The 22,085-nt window shown below is 37.1% G+C and overlaps 4 protein-coding genes across 4 annotated transcripts in view; 3 read left to right on the top strand and 1 right to left on the bottom strand.

The window, feature by feature from the left end:
- Positions 1 to 3,963: 3,963 nt before the first annotated feature.
- On the top strand, positions 3,964 to 5,904 carry LOC146449577 (beta-1,3-galactosyltransferase 5-like). Its single transcript, XM_085101734.1, has one exon. The coding sequence runs from the start codon at positions 4,718 to 4,720 to the stop codon at positions 5,801 to 5,803; it is 1,086 nt and encodes a 361-aa protein (XP_084957860.1). The 5' UTR covers positions 3,964 to 4,717; the 3' UTR covers positions 5,804 to 5,904.
- A 542-nt stretch (positions 5,905 to 6,446) lies between these two features.
- On the top strand, positions 6,447 to 10,634 carry LOC146449578 (beta-1,3-galactosyltransferase 5-like). Its single transcript, XM_085101735.1, has one exon. The coding sequence runs from the start codon at positions 8,897 to 8,899 to the stop codon at positions 9,977 to 9,979; it is 1,083 nt and encodes a 360-aa protein (XP_084957861.1). The 5' UTR covers positions 6,447 to 8,896; the 3' UTR covers positions 9,980 to 10,634.
- A 346-nt stretch (positions 10,635 to 10,980) lies between these two features.
- Positions 10,981 to 17,465, bottom strand: LOC146449579 (cilia- and flagella-associated protein 300-like). Its single transcript, XM_085101737.1, has 10 exons — positions 17,255 to 17,465; positions 16,152 to 16,233; positions 15,872 to 15,910; positions 15,159 to 15,192; positions 14,955 to 15,038; positions 14,206 to 14,288; positions 13,823 to 13,933; positions 13,574 to 13,635; positions 12,790 to 12,856; positions 10,981 to 11,418 (listed from the first exon to the last, which is right to left on the bottom strand). The coding sequence occupies exons 1-10, from the start codon at positions 17,374 to 17,376 to the stop codon at positions 11,302 to 11,304; spliced, it is 801 nt and encodes a 266-aa protein (XP_084957863.1). The 5' UTR covers positions 17,377 to 17,465; the 3' UTR covers positions 10,981 to 11,301.
- Positions 17,466 to 21,811: 4,346 nt separating this feature from the next.
- The window catches only part of LOC146449580 (protein ECT2-like), a 33,795-nt gene continuing 33,521 nt past the window's right edge, over positions 21,812 to 22,085 (top strand). The window contains exon 1 of the mRNA XM_085101205.1: positions 21,812 to 21,960. The gene's annotated coding sequence lies outside the window, so the exon portion shown is untranslated. The remainder of the gene's footprint in view (positions 21,961 to 22,085) is intronic.

The raw sequence follows: 22,085 nt of genomic DNA on the forward strand, positions 1-22,085 counted from the left end.
TGGCTGAGCTGAATCTCAAAGCTGATAAAAACTATGTTGACAATCGAGATACCTATGTTATCAATACTGTTTCAACTTTAGTTAATACAGCTTTTAACACAATCCTTAGAAAAGAGGGAGCAATTCAATGACTGCTGATTTAAATTTGGATGATCATAAGTTGATAAATGTGAAAGAGCCAACCAATGATAAAGACGGTGTAAATAAAAAGTATTTTGAAGATAAACTTGCTGAATCACATTTGATTAGCAGTCACAAAACAAACGAATTCAAATACCTGTATGACACAGATGAATCAGCTTCGGAGTATAATATTAGGGTAGATGGGTTCGAAGAGAACTTCAGAGAATCTGCTCATCAAAATAAAAAAGCTTGTTCAATCACAATGATTAAGGACACTGATGGATCTAATGATTATCGAAGTGGTATCTCATTCAACATTTATCCATTACCTATTGGTACCTACACAATGGTATTCGAGTATTATTTCCCTGAATCCACCAATGTATCATTGTCAACTCAGGGAACAACTGTCTATATTCACAAACAGGTCTATCGAGCATTCGACACGTATGGCAAACTTCTTGTTCAGATTAATAACAACAGTAAAACCACACCTGATCGTATAACATTGGTAATCCATGGCAGAGCTGTTGTCCAGAACCCAGAAGGATACTTGGTTATTTATGGAATCAAAGGATGGAGTGATAGTGTAGATCCAAGAGTTTATGATGGTTTGAAAAATGAGATGTACGCTGATATCAATATGAATAATAATAGGATCGTAAATTTGGCTGATCCTACAGAAGATAAAGAAGCTGTAAATTTACAATTTCTACAGAAAAAAAATGGACCAGTTCGGATTTTCGGAGATGTTATACATAATGGTTATTTCGTCACAAAAGGCGCTTATCTCAGATTCGATAAAAAAATATGGATCACAGATATAAGACTTATGAGAAGAACTTATGAAAGAGTCACAGATACAATTATTATAACACTTCTAAGTAATCAAAAAAATAATTATAACTTTGATTTTCAAGATGCTAACACAGTATGGATAACTGTAAATAGATTATTCGATACTATTGTTTCACTGCAATGTGCAAAATTAAGAAACATCTATTTTACTATTTATCACAAAGCAATATTAATATAATAATATCATATACAATGCCATACGTAGAAGATGAAAACGGAAATAAGTTTGAATATACAGTCAGACATGAAATGCAGCAAGATATCATATGGAAAGAACCAATTCACGTCAATGATGATGGTCACCTTGACACAGAAGACCGTCATCTGATTATCAAAGATGGAACACAACCAAATCATGCAATATCTCTGAGTCAACTCCAGAGCCACACAGAGGATACTATCAAACCACTGATTGACAATAGTATAAGACAATCTTTGGTGCAATTGGGTTCTGACATCAAAGGACTATTGGAGAATATGATGCGTACTAAAGTAAAACCGTTAATAATCAGCACGATTAATGAGGCTCTTAAAAAATCATAAAATTTTGTATGGACAATAATTATAAAAGACTATGATTGATGTAACAGAGTTCAACCATGTCAGCAACACATTATCATCTGACCAAGTTGATGAATTGAAATCTTATTACAAAACATATCACAAAAAAATGTGGATTTACAAAAAAGCTTATAAATCCTATAGAAAATGGAAATTAATCGGTAACATCAGTTCTGCAATTATTGCTGCTGGTGGTATATCCAGTAGTTTACCCACTTCAGGCATATCTCTTGTTGCGGCTACTGCTGTTTCACTTTTTATTCAAATATATTTGAAGCATAAAAATCTTGACATTAAAACATACCAATGTCACTACGCCTATCAAAGATACGGGCACTTGTTAATATCTATAAAAGAAATCCTTAGAAGTGGCGAATTTGACGATGATCTCCTGAAAAAACTACAACATGCTGATGATTATATTTTAGACAACACACCGATTGTTGATAAACAATCAAGGATGTATGATAAGTTATTTCACTGACCTATTTCACCACCAATCAAATCCAATACACTATCCCAATATTGTTTATAACTAGCCAATGTTCGGTCACTCTTAATACAAACAAGCGGACTGTGTTCTAATCCCATGGCGCTTAAAATTTGTTCTAATAAAAATTTTATACTGATAATACGTTTCCTTTTCCCATTAATATGGGGAAGAATTTTATTTATTTTGACGAAAATACGATGTATTTTTGCCCTCTGTTGATAATTAACACATATCACCGATGCTGCCAATAAATCATCGATTATATTTTCAAGATGATATTTTCGATTGTAAACGCTCTTTTTACGAAAGCGATAAAAATTCTCTCGGAAATTAACATATTCGTTTACTACTTTATAGCCAGCAACTTGCCCGCAATTTTTACAAACTGAATAACCTCTATCAAGAATTATATAAGCATTATCACAACATTGTTCGCATTCGTTCGACTTACGATTTTCAAACTGCTCATGACAGAAAGGACAAGACTCTCCAAAATCCTTGAAACCTTTATGAATTTCTGCTGAACATAAATCACAATTCATTCTACTATACAATATATAATTGTACACAATATTGTTTAAAGCGTAATAATGAAAAAAGAAGCCTTTGTTATGCAAAATGTGAAACTGTTTAAAAATTAAACAGTTGAAACAGTATAAACAAAGATACGCGGTTAAGCCTTCCATACCTCTGCATCATTTTTACAAATTAACTCAATGTTCGCAAAATTCTTTTGAAAAAAGCTAAGAGGAAGTTCACATTTCAAAAGTCTTGGATATTCGTCTGATGCATCAGACAATTTCTGATTGGTCGATAGAATCATACGACTGTCACATGACCTTGGACACAATAGACTAAATTTAGACGCAAGTGGGGAAGTCCCACTGCATTACATCATTTCCGAGAAAGTGAAACAGTGTTTAGATAATGGCGTGAATGCGTTTCTTACGCGTAAGAAAAAAAGTAACGACGAAGAGACAAGCTATTGACAGCAAAGAATAAATTTTTGGAAAAGGCTTAAAGAAATGACACTACATAATAGTATAAAAAAAAGGAAAATAAATATATCATAAAATTTCCAATTAAAGCCGAAAAACACATGAAGGAGGTTATAAGCTATTATCCAATGGAGGATAAATGCCCATGCATCAAAGTCATAAATCAGTTAACCAAATGTCATAGTTGCAAAAAAAGAAGAACATATCGGCAATTTTATTATGATGGTAAAGTAACCTCTGTTTGTGAAAGATGTTTTAGCAGTCGAGATCCAAAAACAATTAATCTGATATATTCAGGTAAGCCGGTTCAACTAGAAGAACGTGATATTTGTGATACTAATGTTTTTGTGATAACAAATTTTTATTTGGTTGTTTTTAGGGCACATTATGGAAGCATTCTTATTCGTGAAAATGGAAACCAAATTTCATATACATGTGATGGAGCCACTAAAAATATGACTTTGACATATTTTGATGAATGGAAAAATCATCTACAATTCAAACACGGCAATTAAAAGCGGTGGCTCCATCGTCGCTCCACCTGAACCATATGATGATAATTTGATAGAAACGCCTATGATTTGGAAAAAAATCATTGATGCAATTTCTTTAACAAAATTGGTTTGACCTTGGAAAATTATTTGCGCAATTAAAAGCGGTGGCTCCATCGTCGCTTCGCCTGAGCCATAAAAACCAAATAAAAGACCAAGCGTCGAAATGACTCCTGATTCCATATGATGATTATTTTAAACGCACTTTTGTGGATATTTTAATATAGAATTCCAAAAAGTTTTCTTTTGAAAATGCCTTGAAGATATTTCGACTTGGAAAAATAATTGATTCTATTTTTTTTAAAAAAATATCAGCGCAAAAAATTAACCATATTTTGGAAAAAGGCGCTGATCCCCTCATGTCCCATACTACTGTTGGGCAAAATTTCCGAATATTTATTCTGAAAGGACCAGGATTCAGATGTTGTAGGGAAGCAATTCGAGTGGCGTAATTATGTTGCTCAGGTACTAAGGTTAGGGTGAAATTGGAAGGCTTTCCATCTACAATATAATCATAAAAAAGTTAGCAGGTGTAAAATTTAACTTTGTCAGGAAGCTTGATAAGACCAAGATTTACATAATGAGGGGTGATATGATCACGAAGCGGGACGTTATTAAAAATTGTAAAATACAAGTGCAGTTAACTTATTATTAAAACAATTTTTGATGCTATCAGGGAAACGTTTATCTACACGATGGAAGCGGGACTCAGGAAGAGCCGGTTTGTTTTCATCCTTTGTAATTAATTCACTCATAATCGGTATCACTTGCCTTGCTTCCTGAAATGTTTTTGATGAAAACCAAATTTTGCTAGTTATCTGTGCTATATAAACTTTAATTATTCTTAGGTGCACCCGCGAGCTTAATGGCATACAATTCAATTAGTACCAATAAGGTAATTTTAGAATGTGTGTGTGACACCATTCAGTGGTGTAAAAACGGTATTATGAAACTAAAGTGAACATAAAATGAGGGAAAACGTGGCATTTAAATGACTCTGTGGAAGTTATTATACACTTAATGTGTGGTCCCGAGGGTATTTGATCAGGGCCACTTGACCAAGAATCAACCAATCACAGTGCTCGTTTTGTTGAGTGGAAGTTTAGGTATATAACAAAAATAAGTTATTACACATGATTTTTTCCACTGAGCCTCGGCGCAAAACAGAGATCACAAAGGCAAATCGTTTTGCTCTCCGCCTCAGTATGGTCAACAGAAGGTTCGTCAAAATAACCGCTCAACATTTTCTTCTTATTGTGGCAATAGTTGGAGTGTTAGGTTGGCTCTCCTACGTTAACGACTTATTTCCTTTGTCCACTTCATGCAACTGTACGTCAGATTTAGACCGGCAAAGGGAACTTTTCACAACAAAACCGCAGAAACACCAGGCAATTACGTTCACGGACGGAAATACGAATAAAACACTGCTTTCCACAAGAGAAGCAGAATCACAACACAAGACAAATCTTTTGACCACTGAAGTCTGTGTTCAGCACTACTTTCTTCTTATTCTGGTTTCCTCAGCACCTCCTAATGTGGAACGAAGAAGAGACATTCGCCAAACTTGGGCAGTTGACACTGCTTTAAAACCTCGATGGAAGACTGCTTTTCTTGTTGCCCAATCCCGTGTACAAGAACAGTCGGATTTACTGCTGGAAGAAGAGAACGCCTTTGGAGATTTAATAAGAGCTGACTACTATGATCATTACTGGAACCAAACACTCAAGATACAAATGGGTTTTGAATGGGCCGCCAGATACTGCAACTTCTCCTTTCTTCTCAAGATGGACGATGATACTTTTGTAGATATCAAAGCGTTGATATCCCACCTGAATGAACCTAACACACCTCGAGAAAGGCTCTACTTGGGACGGGTCTACAGAAATGACGTTGTACACAGAGTAGGAAAATGGAAGGTGTCATTTGAAGAGTATAATCACACACACTTCCCTGATTTCTGTCCAGGCTTTGGCTTTGTACTATCCCCTGATGTTGTACATTTGTTCGTAGACCTCTTTAACATCGTCCCAAAGTTCAGGCTCGATGATGTTTATGTTGGGATTCTTGCAGACAAAGTTGGCGTCAAAGCTATCCATAACGAGGCGTTTGAAGTGTTTCCTCCACCCAAAACTAAATGCGCGAAGCGAATTAGTTTGGTTCGGCATGATGTGTTTGGAGACTGTCTTTTTCAAGCATTTAGGCAAACATATTATACCTAAATCAGCGCAGAAGGTTCCTACAATTTTATTTAGTGAAGCTAATCCAAGGTTTGGTGATTTGCACGCTAGAATTAAAGCATTCACAATGACGGATACACCAATGCATTGTATTCTAACTGTCGTTCCATCTTATGTTTGAAAGTTGTGCTTTAAATTTATTCTTGAAATTTTTCGTGAATAATTTTCTGAAAGATCAGTTTATCAAAATGTTAAAAACAGTGTCCTGGTTTGCAAATTCTGGGCAAATCAAATCGTATTTATTTCACACTTAGCAGTAAAACCTTTGACAAAATGTTGACGTAGGAGAGGTCGTGAGATGGGTGTTATTGACCTCTCCTCTCCCGTGCAAGTGTGTATCATGCCCAAGGCTATACGATGACATTGTGTACCTACTGCACTGAGGGAGTGGGGGTGGGGTGTATTTCTTTCGCATTTCTGTCCAGCGTGAGGAAATTGTTACAAAATGTTTATTGTAGTTTAATTGAATTATCAAACCTGTGATAATAACAGAAAATGTTTCTTTTGGTAACGTGTAAATTGTAACTTCAACGTTAAGTGAACACGTGATTATACTAGTAATATCATTTGCACGCGTATGAGAAAACTGGTTACTGCCTGAGGATCGAAAGTGTTCCCTCCTGACGATGATCGACACTCGATAAAGGAAAATTCTTGAAAGTTGTCTTGTTGACATTGATTACCCGGGTTGATTGTTGTTATTCGCGATTTCGTCTCGAATTCCACATAGTGCCATGTCTGCCTTCACTTTATCGATTACAGTGGTAGCTAACAAGTCGTACAACCTGTCAATTTCGAAAAAACTCGAGAAGTAATGTACAGTTGCCCTGTAGTAAGAAGAGTGGTTCGCTCCGATGAGGGATGACCCAGGAGACAACATTCAGGCTACGGCTATAGCTTGAGGACTACCTTATCCGAAAAGCAAAGAACGCATATACAAGGCCTGTGTTTGTAGAAAAATGGTCTTACACCAGAACTTTGGCAGACCAAAACGTTGGCTACCTTGCCGAAAACGATAAACGTTTTTCCAATATTGCAATTTTCCATATAGTCTCTCGTTGGAATTTTTTTTCTGCAGGGCAAAACTGCATGAACAGCTGAGCTTAAACACTTGAATGAAATAGGTAATAAATACACGATGAAATTTTCGGAAAAATTTTCCGAAATTTTCATCGTGTAATTATTATTTCATTTTCATAGCATCGGATGGTTGGCTGGTTCGCTAAATATTTGAAACACACTTTAATTGTTTTGCTGGATATTAAAATCTTTTTCAAATGACAAGCTTGACATGGCAACATTTTATTTCATTTTAGATTTTTCATTACGCGACTTTCCACATGCCAGTGGGTTGTTATACACGTGATTTGTGCATTATACTGAGTTGTCTTGCTTCACATAGGCACAATGGGCCACTTTCAACCTTCCCTTTCTATTCAGTGTCACTTCCCTCCCCATGGCAGTATTTACTGCCGTTCCAGTATACACTCTGGGTTTTTTTTTTATAAGAACGTCTATCAAGAACTGCTGATTATGACAAACTGAGATGTGTGTCATCATTGTTAATGTCTATGCGAAACAAGGTATTTTGGTTAATTTACATTTGTTACCTTGATTTTATATACAGATTTGCACAATAAACGCTTTTAAAATCGACTCTCAGCCTGAGGAATCATGTGTTCCTAATACGTTCTTGAAATTTTGGTTAATCTCATCCTTGACGTTCTTATAAAAAAGGTTCTTACAAAAAAATGGAGTGTATTAGTTTTAAAATACGTTAGTTCAGAAGACGCGCTATTTTATGCAAACAACTAAGTTGGGTACAATTTAATAAAACTTTTACTCTTGTAGCCAAGAAACTGCGCTGTTTTAATTACACACCAATGCATGAAATGATTGCAAGAAACGTTGTTAAAAGTCTTTTACGATGAGGATTATTGAACTCGTTTTTGAACTCTTTTCATTAAGTTCTTTCTCATGTTGGCACGTACAAGCAGGGGTCTAGTTTGTATTTTTTATTTACTCCACATGATCCTATTACAAAGGTTACAGTGCATAACGAAGGAGTGGAGAAGGGCATAATATTGTTAACTAATTGTATGCCCTTTAAAATTACGATACAATAGTTGTTAAGATAGAAACAAAAAACGAAAAGAAAAAGGAAAACCAATTATAAATAGAGAAGAAAGACAGAAAACGTTTTATAAGGTCGTGTGGTAGTGATTAACACTGAGCAAAATAATACAGCTCATTTGAGTAGTTGTTTTTTGACGAATAGATATAGCAATATCATTCCAGTAATAGCATCCAATAATTGCTGGGCAAAATTGCCGAATATTTATTCTGAAAGGACCAGGATTCAGATGTTGTAGGGAAGCAATTCGAGTGGCGTAATTATGTTGCTCAGGTACTAGGGTTAGGGTGAAATTGGAAGGCTTTCCATCTACAATATAATCATAAAAAAGTTGGCAGGTGTAAAATTTAACTTTGTCAGGAAGCTTGATAAGACCAAGATTTACATAATGAGGGGTGATATGATCACGAAGCGGGACGTTATTTAAAATTGTAAAATACAAGTGCAGTTAACTTATTATTAAAACAATTTTTGATGCTATCAGGGAAACGTTTATCTACACGATGGAAGCGGGACTCAGAAAGAGCCGGTTTGTTTTCATCCTTTGTAATTAATTCACTCATAATCGGTATCACTTGCCTTGCTTCCTGAAATGTTTTTGATGAAAACCAAATTTTGCTAGTTATCTGTGTGATATAAATTTTAATTATTTTTAGGTGCACCCGCGAGCTTAATGGCATACAATTCAATTAGTACCAATAAGGTAATTTTAGAATGGGTGTGTGACACCATTCAGTGGTGTAAAAACGGTATTATGAAACTAAAGTGAACATAAAATGAGGGAAAACGTGGCATTTAAATGACTCTGTGGAAGTTATTATACACTTAATGTGTGGTCCCGAGGGTATTTGATCAGGGCCACTTGACCAAGAATCAACCAATCACAGTGCTCGTTTTGTTGAGTGGAAGTTTAGGTATATAACAAAAATAAGTTATTACACATGATTTTTTCCACTGAGCCTCGACGCAAAACAGAGATCACAAAGGCAAATCGTTTCGCTCTTCGCCTCAGTATGGTCAACAGGAGGTTAGTCAAAAAAACCGCTCAACATTTTCTTCTTATTGTGGCAATAATTGGAGTGTTAGGTTGGCTCTCCTACGTTAACAACTTATTTCCTTTGTCCACTTCATGCAACTGTACGTCAGATTTAGACCGGCAAAGGGAACTTTTCACAAAACCGCAGAAACACCAGGCAATTACGTTCACGGAAGGAAATACGAATGAAACACTGCTTTCCACAAGAGAAGCAGAATTACAACACAAAACAAATCTTTTGACCACTGAAGTCTGTGTTCAGCACTACTTTCTTCTTATTCTGGTTTCCTCAGCACCTCCTAATGTGGAACGAAGAAGAGACATTCGCCAAACTTGGGCAGTTGACACTGCTTTAAAACCTCGATGGAAGACTGCTTTTCTTGTTGCCCAATCCCGTGAACAAGAACAGTCGGATTCACTGCTGGAAGAAGAGAACGCCTTTGGAGACTTAATACGAGCTGACTACTATGATCATTACTGGAACCAAACACTCAAGATACAAATGGGTTTTGAATGGGCCGCCAGATACTGCAACTTCTCCTTTCTTCTCAAGATGGACGATGATGCTTTTGTAGATACCAAAGCGTTGATATCCGTCCTGAATGAACCTAACACACCTCGAGAAAGGCTCTACTTGGGACGGGTCTACAGAAATGACGTTGTAAACAGAGTAGGAAAATGGAAGGTGTCATTTGAAGAGTATAATCACACACACTTCCCTGATTTCTGTCCAGGCTTTGGCTTTGTACTATCCCCTGATGTTGTACATTTGTTCGTAGACCTCTTTAACATCGTCCCAAAGTTCAGGCTCGATGATGTTTATGTTGGGATTCTTGCAGACAAAGTTGGCGTCAAAGCTATCCATAACGAGGCGTTTGAGGTGTTTCCTCTACCCAAAACTAAATGCGCGAGGCGAAGTAGTTTGGTTCGGCATGATGTGTTTGGAGACTGTCTTTTTCAAGCATTTAGGCAAACATATTATACCTAAATCAGCGCGGAAGGTTCCTACAATTTTATTTAATGAAGCTAATCCAAAGCTTGGTGATTTGCAGACTAGAATTAAATCATTCGCAATGACGGATACACCAATGCATCATATTTTAACGGTAGTTCCATCTAATTGTCTGAAAGTTGTGCTTGAAATTTATTCTTGACATTTTTTCTGAAAGATCAGTTTATCAAAATGTTAAAAACGGTGTCGTGGTTTGCAAATTCTGGGCAAATTAAATCGTATTTATTTCACACCTGGCAGTAAAAGCTTTGACAAAATGTTGACGTAGGAGAGGTCGTGAGATGGGTGTAAATTATGCAACCATTACCAAGTAGGCGTCAAGTCGACGGTGCATAAAGAAAAAACGTAGATTCTGAATATAAACCCTGATCTTGCCTTTTATCGGAAGGAGTTTTGCGCCTTATATTTAAGCGGAAAGGGGGAGGGCTTCCATTCTAATGATGAAGCAAAAATAAAACAGGGTAATTTAAAACCCGCTTTAAACCACAAGGTTAGTAATAAAGGGTTGAAATAAGATTCGTCAGTTGAACCTCTGCACAAAAGAGAAGTCAGATTCTGGTGTTTTCTTTCCTTTTCCGGATAAACTCGAGATGAACAGACAAAAGAGCACTTATTGGCAAGTTGCAGAAAATTTCGATGCTACCTTAGAACAGCGCGCTCAGGGTACACCAACTATTTTGTGAATTTGAGTTATTCAAACTTATAACGCGACATCAGTACGAGCCCTTGTCTTCGCACCTAGAGACTCGAAGAAACTTTACAGACTTGAGACTACATTGAAACTGATTTTGTAAGCAGTACGTCTGACCACGTCTCAAAGTATTTATTTTACATCACCAATTGATCGAAAGCCGATTAACGCTAATCTACGATTAAAAGTTAATCAAGGTTTTCATCTCGCTCTTTAAAAGTGATTTCAAAGCCTAATTTCAAGCTAAAGGTAAAGAAAAGGCTAAGTCAAAACTGAGAGCCAAATATCATTTTGAAGAATCTTTATTGATTAATTATTAATCTCGAATCAAAGTTCACGTTAATCGAGGATTAGCTTAATCGGGCTTTGAACAACTGGGCCCTGTATGAGACGTTGAAATATCTTGCGCAGCTTTTCAGGAAAAAAATACCCTTTAAAATCTGCGACGAGGAACTGACTAAAGGGCCATCAAAATGACCCTGCTCTTTGTAAACAAGTGTCTAAAAGACCTCCAGATGATTTGCAGTTCCCATCTTGCGAGAAGTCTCCACCAAGAATGGCAAGAAATTATAGCTACTTTTTGTTTTCTCGTAAACAGTACTTCATGTTATCTCCAAGAATGACTCCACACATACACATGTCTCTTTAGTGGACTGATGCACATGTAGGCAAAGGACTGATCGTGTGGCGTAAGTGAGGGGTACACTTGCGAGCCGTCTTCATCCTAACAAAAGAACAACAAAACGTTCAATTCATTCCTGGTTCAGGTGCACGTTCTCATCCATTACCGCCGCCATGTTCTGAGTCACTGGCAAGAGATGCTCTTTAGGTCCATTGATTGGTCTATAAACATGACCACGCCCCAGCCAGGCCCACTCCCATATTGAAGCCCCTCAAAAGCCTTTTCAAAGTTTTATTATATCTCTAAGTTAGTACGTGCGGTGTGTACCCCGTTGGTCAATTTTGCGGGCCGTATTTCACTGAACGGCCCTTTAAATTTGAAAGTTTCCTTTCCCGCGCGCCCGATTAACCTCAAAAATATAACAAATATCAAGTACTAACCAGGTTTTCTCGGTCCGTACTGTAAGTTAAGGATCCTCGTTTTTTCCCGTTGATTTATGGCCTGTACGCTTCGCGCTTGGGCTATAAATTAACGGGAGAAAACTCGGCCTGTAACTTAAATAGATTTTAAAGATTATAAATCGACGCTGTTAAAAGAATTTCAATCGACGTTTCGGCAATGCTGCCTTCTTCAGGGCACAAAACTATACCGACAAACTTTTTAACGGTATAGTTTTGTACCCTGAAGAAGGCAGCATTGCCGAAACGTCGGTTGAAACTCTTTAACAGCGTCGATTTTATAATCTTTAAATTCCCATTAATTCACTACGCTGAGCAGTATTTCAATCTTTATTACACCCATGTTGAAATCACTGGTGATCCTTGCAATCTGATTGGCTCTCAACAGTGCGATTCAGTCCCAAATTGCACCATTTTTTGCTCTAAATCGCATCCTTTCTTTAGCCCATCAAAATGGAAATGAAGTAACAAAAATAGAATATTAACATTGAAAAAGATACTCTGTGATTTCAAAATAGGTGTAATAAAGTGGTAATTGAACTGTGTCGTGCAATTTTGGTCTGAAATCATACTTGTGATTTCAAATCAAACTCGCGCTGCGCGCTTGTTCGATTTTAAAATCACGCGTATGATTTCAGACCAAATTGCACTCCACTCAGTTCAATTACCATTATTTATTACACTGTTACTTACAGTACGGACCATGAACTCGGTTACTATTAAAGAGGTGTGTACTTACATAAGCCAAGGGATTCGTCTTGGAAATACGCGTAAAATCGTGAGGATGAGCAATCAAGAAACGCTTTGAGTCACTATTCCTTGAATCCACGTTTCTGTTCACAAATATATCTTTACTATTTGTTTTTTCCGTTTAATGCACAATGTGTATACTTTGAAGTTCTGCTTTTAAAATCTCTGTACTCGCAAGTCCAGCAACCCGTAGCAAGAACAGATCAACCTTTTATCAGGGAAATCACCTTAGAAGTTTAAATCTTTGTTGAGCTACAATTTATACCTGAGCAGAAACTTTTAGCACAATGGATCCGACTTGTAACTTCTTCGTTGTGGGATCTTTATGAACGCTGCAAACCAAACCCAAATTGAAATATGATGGATGAGTCTAAAACAAATCACTCTGGTGAAGTGAACATAAGAAAATATTAAATAGCGATGCTAGGCAGGTTACTGCCCTAAGGGTGTGTTTTTTCAGCCAGTTTAGTTTGAAACTTACTTTTCACTTTCACATTACATTCACATAGCTAAGACATCTCACACATTAATGGACCAATCTACCCTAACGCACATCATAACAACTGAAGGTGAACATATCGCCCAGCTTCTCCTAAGATATTCATAAGGTTATTTCTTCCAATCAGATTCAGAGGTTAGTCTTTAGCCGGCCTTTTTCTTTTCAGACTACCATATTCACTGCGTCTTATCATGTTAACTGATTCAGTTTATATAAGAAACAGTAAAGCATTCCATCTCGGGAGTAGCAATGTTCTAGTTGCTTCGTGCTTCAGTACGTAACCCGGTTTAGCTCCAACCATGAAGGCTCCTGCAGCTCATGAATGACTTTACCTTTTTTTTCCATTTTAGGGGTTGGAGGTATGAAATAGGCTAACAAAATGTATCTTTTTGTCCGAATTACGGTTTTGAGTTCCAGTCTGCAAACTACAGACAGAAAGCCAAAGGGTACTTCTAGGATACACAACCTATTACTCGTGGAATAAATAATAATTATTCATTGGTTAGTCAGCCATCTAATAATTCCTGCGCCTGCCAATGCCTCTTCCTACCTTATCAGATCTTTGTAAAGTGTCTTGGTTGTTTCAAGGTATGGATTTATATCATCTTCGTACTAAGATATAAAAAGGGAATATAAAAAAAAAGCTCTGACCAAAATTAATGTCTGAATTCTTTTGGTAATGGACACTGATGGTTCTTGACAACTAACAACTAACAGGTACAATCTAAATTCATCGCAAAAATCGTTTGACAGTTAAAGTTTCCAAGTGAGATTTTATGAAGACATCCATTGTACTTACTTGACAAACTTGTCCTCCAAGACAGAGGTGCTTGAAAATCAGGAAAATAAACTCATTTCTATCTGCATCACTGAAAATTGGATATGTTTCTGCTTCCTCAAGAAGTAAGGCCTACAACCAACCAAAAGGAAAACTCAAAGAATCTGATTTCAGGTGCCAAATATAATTATGCTGTTAGCTTATAAACAAATCGAAAAACTTAATTTTTCTATAAGAAAATAATTTCAACAACTAGTCCAGCTTTTATTGAGCAAGATCTCTGTCAGTCAACCATTATTCCAGTCATAATCACTTCTAAAACAGCTATAATTGTCAAGAATAAGCAGTGTTCAGAACAAATTTTACTCAGAATAAATTTGCATTGGTTTTGTGTATGTACATACCTTTCTTAGCTCATCAGAGATGACAAAATCGTCATAAAACTCATCAAAGCATTTTTTAATGTTTCCAGACTCTCGGACAATACCTTTTGAGGTTAAAAGTTTAAAACAGCCATTATATTTTGTCTGAGAACTTCATGTTTAAAACGTTGTGTGGAAGAATACTTTAAGGGCTGCCTGGAAAAAGCCCTAAGTGACTTCTGATAAATTACTAGATTCTCCTTCCAAATTGCATTGTATTTGCTTGGAAAACAAAAGGAGAATTTGACCTAACATCAAGCATCACTTAGGGCCTTATTCCGTGCCCCCCTTCACTTATGCTATTTGCTTTTGTCCAAAATTAGGATCCAACAGCAGTATGCGCATGTACTTAATGCGTACCAATTTTTAATAATGACTGCATCCTCCAGTAAGATCTGAGACCAAGCTTGAGAACGTTGTTTAGAACCGTAAGGAACATTCCAGACATGACTTTAATCTGGCTAAAAGAACACCCTTAGGGTAACTTTGAGACAAAATATTCCCAGTAAAAGGTCATGCCATTGTTAAAAGAGAGGAGTTCAATAAAATATTATATCTTCTTTCTCAAATTTTACCATTACACTTTAATTTTTCTAAACTGTTTTTGAGACATCAGATTGATTTTTTGTAACACTGATATCTATTATTTACAAAGAGATCCTTAATACTTTGGTATATTTACCGTATTTATTTATTTAGTAAAACTTGTTGGGAAATTAAGACTTTCAAACCTTGTTCTTGAAGCCTGTCAAAAAAGTCCATTGATGTAACTGAACAGGAAACAGCCTCTGCTGTGATAGAAGACATCTTAGTGTCTATAGAACGGCAAAACAATGAGCTCATTGCAGTGCTGTGAACTGTATCATTTCCACATGCAGAAAGGTTGTTCTTAATTCTTGACATAATTTTTACTTATTTTTTAATCAATCACTTACTCAAGGGACCCCAAGTATCAGTTGAAGACACAACCTGAAACAAACAAACAAACAAACAGCCTTGGCATTACCTTAGGAGTGAAAGGTTTTGTAGAAACACAAGGTGCAAGTGACCTACACCTAAACTTCTCCTCTGCTGACCCATCCTTCGGACTCTACGTCATGAAGATTACAAAGGGTGGGCTTCATGAAGGTCTCCTAAGTTTTTTTACATTAATCTTAAAAATTGTTTCTGTAAAAACAATAGGTTAAATGTGTTAAAACAATACCCAGGATCTACACATCTTATCCTAATCCTGCCTCCGTGTCCTGCGCTATATGAGGCAAATACTGCCAATGTTTCATGATAATTCCCATCATGGGATGCTCAGCATGAATTGACTCGAAGTATTACTAAGTGCTCTCCTTTGGATTGGATATTTATCCGCCCCAACATTGACAGGTTTCACTAATTATGTCTCACTATCACTATTACTTGTTTATGTACTTTACTGAGGAGGAAGAGACAATTTGGAACAAAATTTCTTGTCTAAGGAAGTAACACAATGTCAACAATGAGGTTCAAACAGCCAAACTATAGACCACAATGTTATCATACTAATATTGCAAGACAACAGTGCCTTTAGAGGTTCAAAGAATAACAATGACGTGCGTGGTTTGTTTTTGTTGCACCTGGGTCAATGAGGTGAGAGGAAATGCCAGATGTGACCCACCTGAAGATTGGATATTACATCAGGATCTTGAAAAAAGTCCTGTGGGTATAAGGACAACCAAGAAAGAAACAGAAGTTATGAAGATCTTCCAAATAAATAAAAAAAAAAACTCTACAGTATGGGCAAAAGAAGATGAGAATGAGGAAAAGTTTAAAGCATTATAGCAAATGTGATTTCTAAAGACATTCTCCAGGTTCATGACAGTTATAAATCCACCACTGGCCTTGTAACTTGTACACGCCAGGAAGGAACACCAAAGCTATTATTGTAGCGCACTTACCAATACAAACTTGTCTTTCTGGTAAACCTGAAATAACTGATCATATGAGAACATTTGCACTTTACTCCTTGATATCATTCCCCTGCAAAACATGACAATCTTCAATTCAAACCCTGATCAAGTTTTGTGAATGTTGTTCTGTGGATGAAATCCTAAAGTGTAACCATTCAAAAACTTCATTCCCAGGGCTTTTCCCTTTCCGTGGGGAAAAGCCCTGGGAACGAGGTTGACCATTCAAGCTACTGAGCAGTACTTTCCTGCGGTGCTGTTTACTATGCTGTACAAGGTGGTTCTACCTTTTGAGTCTGTGGATTAAAACCTGATGCATGACCATTTTACTGAGCAGCGCTGTCCTGTGGTGCTGTTTATTATGTTGTACAAGGCAATTCTAACTCTTGAGTCTGTGGATAAAATCCTAAAATGTGACCATTCAACTTTCCTGTGGTGCTGTGGATTAATATGGTTTACTGTATTAAAAACTGGATCACTGGATACTTGTAATGCAATGCAATACCACATGGGAAATCAGCCATTATGTACCTGCCAATGTTAAGTCCCATAGCAGGGAGGGGGTACAGGCAGACCCCGGGAACTTTTACATTTTTATGCAAGCCAGAGTGAAATTCCCTACCCTGGACACCCAATGAATTCCTGTCCCTAAGGTGATATGTTACGTTAACTTTATTTAGACACGGTAATTCGATCTTCATCTGTCAGACAGGTTTAGCAATTGTCAAATTCCCTTCCCTGGAACAACGTATGGTGTCAAAATTTCACCCAGGGAATAGCTTTCTGAGTCAATTTACCGTGGGTAAACCTCCCCCCTCCCCCTGGGGCTGAACATTAATATTGATAGGTAATAGTGGTCATTAAATCTTCTTCTGGTAAAATCAAAAATGAAATCAGTCCTCAATGTTTCTTGGGGAGAAGAATTTTTCAACTCTGTAATAGCGTTGGCGTTCTTGACGAAGCTTAAGCTTATTTCAATTATTTCGCGCGTTTTTTCTATAGTGCTGTCGATTGTCAAGCCTATCGGCGTCGATCAAAACTGCTTTTTGGATCCATAATGTATTTTAAAATTTAGTTGATACTTTTCACCTTACCATTTCATGAAACGTTCCTTAACATCGGAAGACTCAAAGCCTGGAAAAGCTTTATTTAGAACAAACTGAAATGTGAAGTTCTTTTCGTCGTCCGCCATTTTGGTTGGCGCTGACTGGAGCATGATGGGATTTGTTATATGTTACCAAGGATATAACACTGGTTTGACCTTGGACACCTTGTGAGATGTTACACAATGCTGTAGTCCTTATCGTCATAGAAGTGAACTGATGATACCCCATTGAGTTTCGTTTACAATGTTCAGTTCAAGTGTTGTTGCTATTTCTGATATGGTACCGAATTTCTTGCACAGCTTCGTGCACTATTTGCGTGGTTATTTCATTGACTATGAGAAAATGGGTTGTTTCTCGAGGACTCTTTTGTAAATCACTTATTAGTGACATTGATTTCCTCAATAAAGATTATTATTATTATTATTGATTGTGACTGGTGGTTATGGTCGAAAACTCTTTAATAATAGGCAAAAAACTCCGCGATGTTTCGCGACTGTTTATTCTAAAATAGAGGTCCAGTGAGGCAAGGAACATCATTTTGGGGCTTAGCAACGATCTATGGTATTTAGGGTTAAGCTCTGATTCGAAAACGGTTAGCTTTCGTTTATTGTGGTGGATAACTCTATATAAATGCGTTAAAAATTACAATCCTCGGTAGCTAAAGTAGTCCTCGTTGGTGACGTGGCTAACATCATCATCATCATCATCATCATCATGATAATAATAATAATAATAATAATAATAATAATAATCAATTCAGATTGACGGTTTTATGGATAGTAAATAGTTTTAGAATTTAATTACTAAGATCTTTATGATTAGGAGTTGGGATTTTAATTGTAAGGACTTTGGTCGTTGCATTGATTGGCTACGGCTGGCCGCCCAATCATTGTTTAGGATATCTGGGCATCCAGACGTTTTTACTGCCATAATAATAATAATAATAATAATAATAATAATAATAATAATAATAATAATAATAATAGTAATAATTGATTTTAAGGAACTCACATTCATAATTTTTAGAGATTATTAGTCACTAAGTTTTATTTATTTATTTTTTATCTTTTATTATATATTTTGTACAAAGTCTAGAGAGATTCCCTATTCGTACACGTAATTTGGGCCACGTTTAACGCCCCAGTCTATGTATAATCTTATGGCATACATAAGTTTTTACAACTGTCATAATAATAATAATAATAATAATAATAATAATATAACATAAGATAACACACTTTATTCAAGATGAAAATATTACCAAAATACAATACGTAAAAAAGAGAAAAATAAAAGGAAAGGAAAGAAGAAAAAGGCATCTTGAGAGGAACACGGTTTAGAGGTTAGCCCTATGCAAAAACTCCCAAACGAAAACTTAAAAAATAAGAATTCAATGTTACATTTCAAAATCCTTAGACTTTCCAGGTTCAGTTTAAGCCCGCAGTAACGCCCCGCAGTCAATATTTCCTTTTAAAGTGGCGACTATTGGCGGAGTTAATTAACAAAAAATGCGGTTTACTTAACCACAGTCCTCGCTTCCAGGGGTTTTCCCTTGTAAATTGGGAGGGGCGGGAAAAGACCCTCCCAATTTACAAAGGAAAAGCCCTCGGAACGGGGTTGCTTGACCACCTCACCACGCAGAAGCTCTTCCAATAAGAAGTTAAATAAGAACTTTATTCAAGTGTCCAACAACTTACTACAGACACGATACCGATACAGCTGAGATAAGCCGATGTTAATCTTGCTGGTGAAGAACTCCTTTTAGTACCCTGATCTACATTAACATCTTCAGGCTTAAAGCTTTCTGTTATTGAGTCATTGGGATGTTTCCTTTTATGCTGCACAAAAAAAAAAAACAGTAAAGGAAACTATGTCGTCTGGATTCAAACGTTCGGGCCACTGTGCACAGAATTTGCGACGCAAGCCAATAAGTATGGCAAGTGATTCCTAGGGGCGATATGTTGCCTCTCTCATAAGGTCTCACGTGATTGGTTTGCAACCCTTCTAGAAAACAATAGACAAACAACAGAACAATACCCCCAACCCTAAAGACAATAGCAGCTGCCACACAATTAAAACAATTACAAGCTTACGAGAGCTGCTACACTACTGATTCCTAGTGTCATAACATGGAGAGCTTTATATTGTCTGTGGTCAGGCCGCCTCGCATGAACCTGGAAAAGATCAATTTTACAAAGACACAGCTATAAACAGAGCAGCTATTTTGGACCTGCTCACATGACCACAAAAATCAACCCCCGTCTGATATTTCCACTTGGATTTTCAGTTTCCCAACATCAAATAAAATGGACCAAAATTGTAGATATTGTTATTTTTATAACTTGTAAATAGTCCGAATTTTAGCATTCAGAGACAAACAATGAACTAAGTTGTTTTGTTTCGGCCTCAGATACTTCAACCCAGCCCTAATTACACCCCTTCCCGAGCTATCCTGTTCGATTCTTCACAATAACCTTCTGTAGGCAAGAATTAGCAAGGGGAAGTAATCCTCTACCTTACCGCCAATTCAAGTTTTAAGACAGACCGAGATCGTGGAAATCCGCAAACTAAGATTAGACTGATAAATCTCACCACAGAGTCTCGTCCTGATCTAATCAATTGAACAATAGGAGCTTTTGTCGGGGAGATCAAAGCGAAGCAAAGAGAACAAAGAGATGACGAAAATAGTTTGTGCTAGGATGTGTTAATTATCTGTGAAAGAGGTAAACATAGAATTAATATAAAATTGTTACTGGGGGGTTTTTATTTAATCACCAAGCAAATACCTCCGAATGCCTTGGGAAGTGGAGTTGAAGTAATAAAAGTTGCTCGGTGGAACAGGAGATGGTCAAAGATATCTGTTTTAAACGACCTTTGCCTTAGGTTTCCGTCGCAAACATGACAGATTGACAATACGATTAGCGAGCAGGTATTGTTAATTGTTCGAAGTCGTGAGAACAAAATAGTTGCCATAGCAACGCTGGAGAAAGGGAAAGCACAACTCAACATCAATCCATCAATCAATCAGTCAGTCAGTCAATCAGTTCTTCAAGAACAAAGCTTGTTTTTGTTTATACGAAACGTGTAAAGAACCGAACAATGGAGACATCATAAAACATCATCGAATCGACAGCTGCCTAAAAGTAAACATAAAGTTGTAAAATCAGTTGCGTTCATATATTAATCAATTACCATACCATCTCTTTTCCTTGTCACCATTTTACTTTTGGTCATTTTTCATCAGTCCACATACAACGTTTATTGTAATTTGATTGCATTGCAACACTAAACGGGACGTGCTGACTTAACGGTTCAATGGAAAGGAAATTATATCCCCGACACAATTAGACCTTGTTTCAGCATTTTTTTTTTCTTGGAACTATTGCCAACAGCTATTACTATTATTGAACAGTGATGCAAACCTTTCTTACACTGGTCTGGTGCCCATATTTCAACTGAATCCAACTTTGCATCGAAGTCACTCAATGAAAAATTAAAATTAGTGAAAAAAGGAATCCATGTCTTCCACATGCAGTATGCAACACAAAACTTGCCGGCCGTTCGGGTGCTTTGTCATTCACAATCATGTAGCTAAACACAGTTTTATAATTAGCAGCGTAATACATGTAGACTCGTAAATCTCGTTCATTGCTGGACACCATATGAATGAGGCACGCGAGCAACGTTTACAACCAATATCAGGCTCTCTTTCTATTGTATTGGTTCGTCAGTGGCTTAAAACCGGAAACTTAGTGATATGGCGCTAGAATGACCGACTAAGAACCTTGAAAAATATATTTTCATCGATATGGCTTTTAATCTGTCGTTTTGAAATACAACCAGCAGTTTCCCTATCGCGTGAGAGATGTAATTTTGCCCTCGGGATACCAATAGATTAATCAGCCAGCTCGGGTTTGATGTCAGCTCGCACTTCATCGGTCTGATGGCAAAAAACAGTTCTTTTTGCTTTGTGTTAACTGCATTATTTCCCAAAACAGTGGGGGTCTGCTTAGACGAAGTGTTTTCCCCAAGAGCAGAAAGCGTGGAACATGGAGGTCATTTGCACCATTAGAAGTCAGGTTTGTTTGAAGTTCGGCAGTGGACGCGTGAAAGCAAACATCCTTCCACCTAAAACCAGGCAACTTGCGCGCTCGTAACATCGCGTGATGTTCTTGTCCTCGCGCGAGTTATGGTCGATTTGCGCGTTTCTCAACAATACATTGTTCACAGCAGACAAGGACAGGCCACCCGGCTGTGCTCCGAGCCGTGGGTCTGCTATGGTGATGGTTTAGATTTTCCAACTAGGACTTGAATTTCAACCAATTCGCTTATTCCAGGGACGAATCACAGATTTCTGTATTAAAAAAAAGGATCATTTCATAGCAAAACAACAAAGAAGTAGTTCCGAAATATGTTATTATTTGTAGCATGTGGTGAAAAAGAAAGGTCTCCTTCTGAGATGATAGCGGTAAAATCTCGCGATCGAAGATAAGACAAAAATTTAACCTGTTTCGTTTTCATTGCTGTAGATCAAAAAATGAAGTCAAACTGATTAACAAACTCAAGCCATAGAATATTAAACTGTGTAATCACAGCTTCAAGCCACAGACTTAAGAAGGGCAACAAAGTGGCTTCCGGTGACACGACCTTGTCATTAGGCTATCACTCACTGCAGACCAGACGTTTGGCGACAGGTATGTCCGGGGGGGAGAAGATAGCATTGACAGGCGGTCAAAGCAACTGAAGATGACTTTACTGCATGGATTGTATGTACTCTATGACATGTACTAAGTCTGTGAGAATCTTACTTTTTCAATAT

Source organism: Pavona decussata, unplaced genomic scaffold (assembly GCF_977016875.1).
Source record: "Pavona decussata unplaced genomic scaffold, jaPavDecu1.1 SCAFFOLD_602, whole genome shotgun sequence".
In the NCBI taxonomy this organism is placed as follows: domain Eukaryota; kingdom Metazoa; phylum Cnidaria; class Anthozoa; order Scleractinia; family Agariciidae; genus Pavona; species Pavona decussata.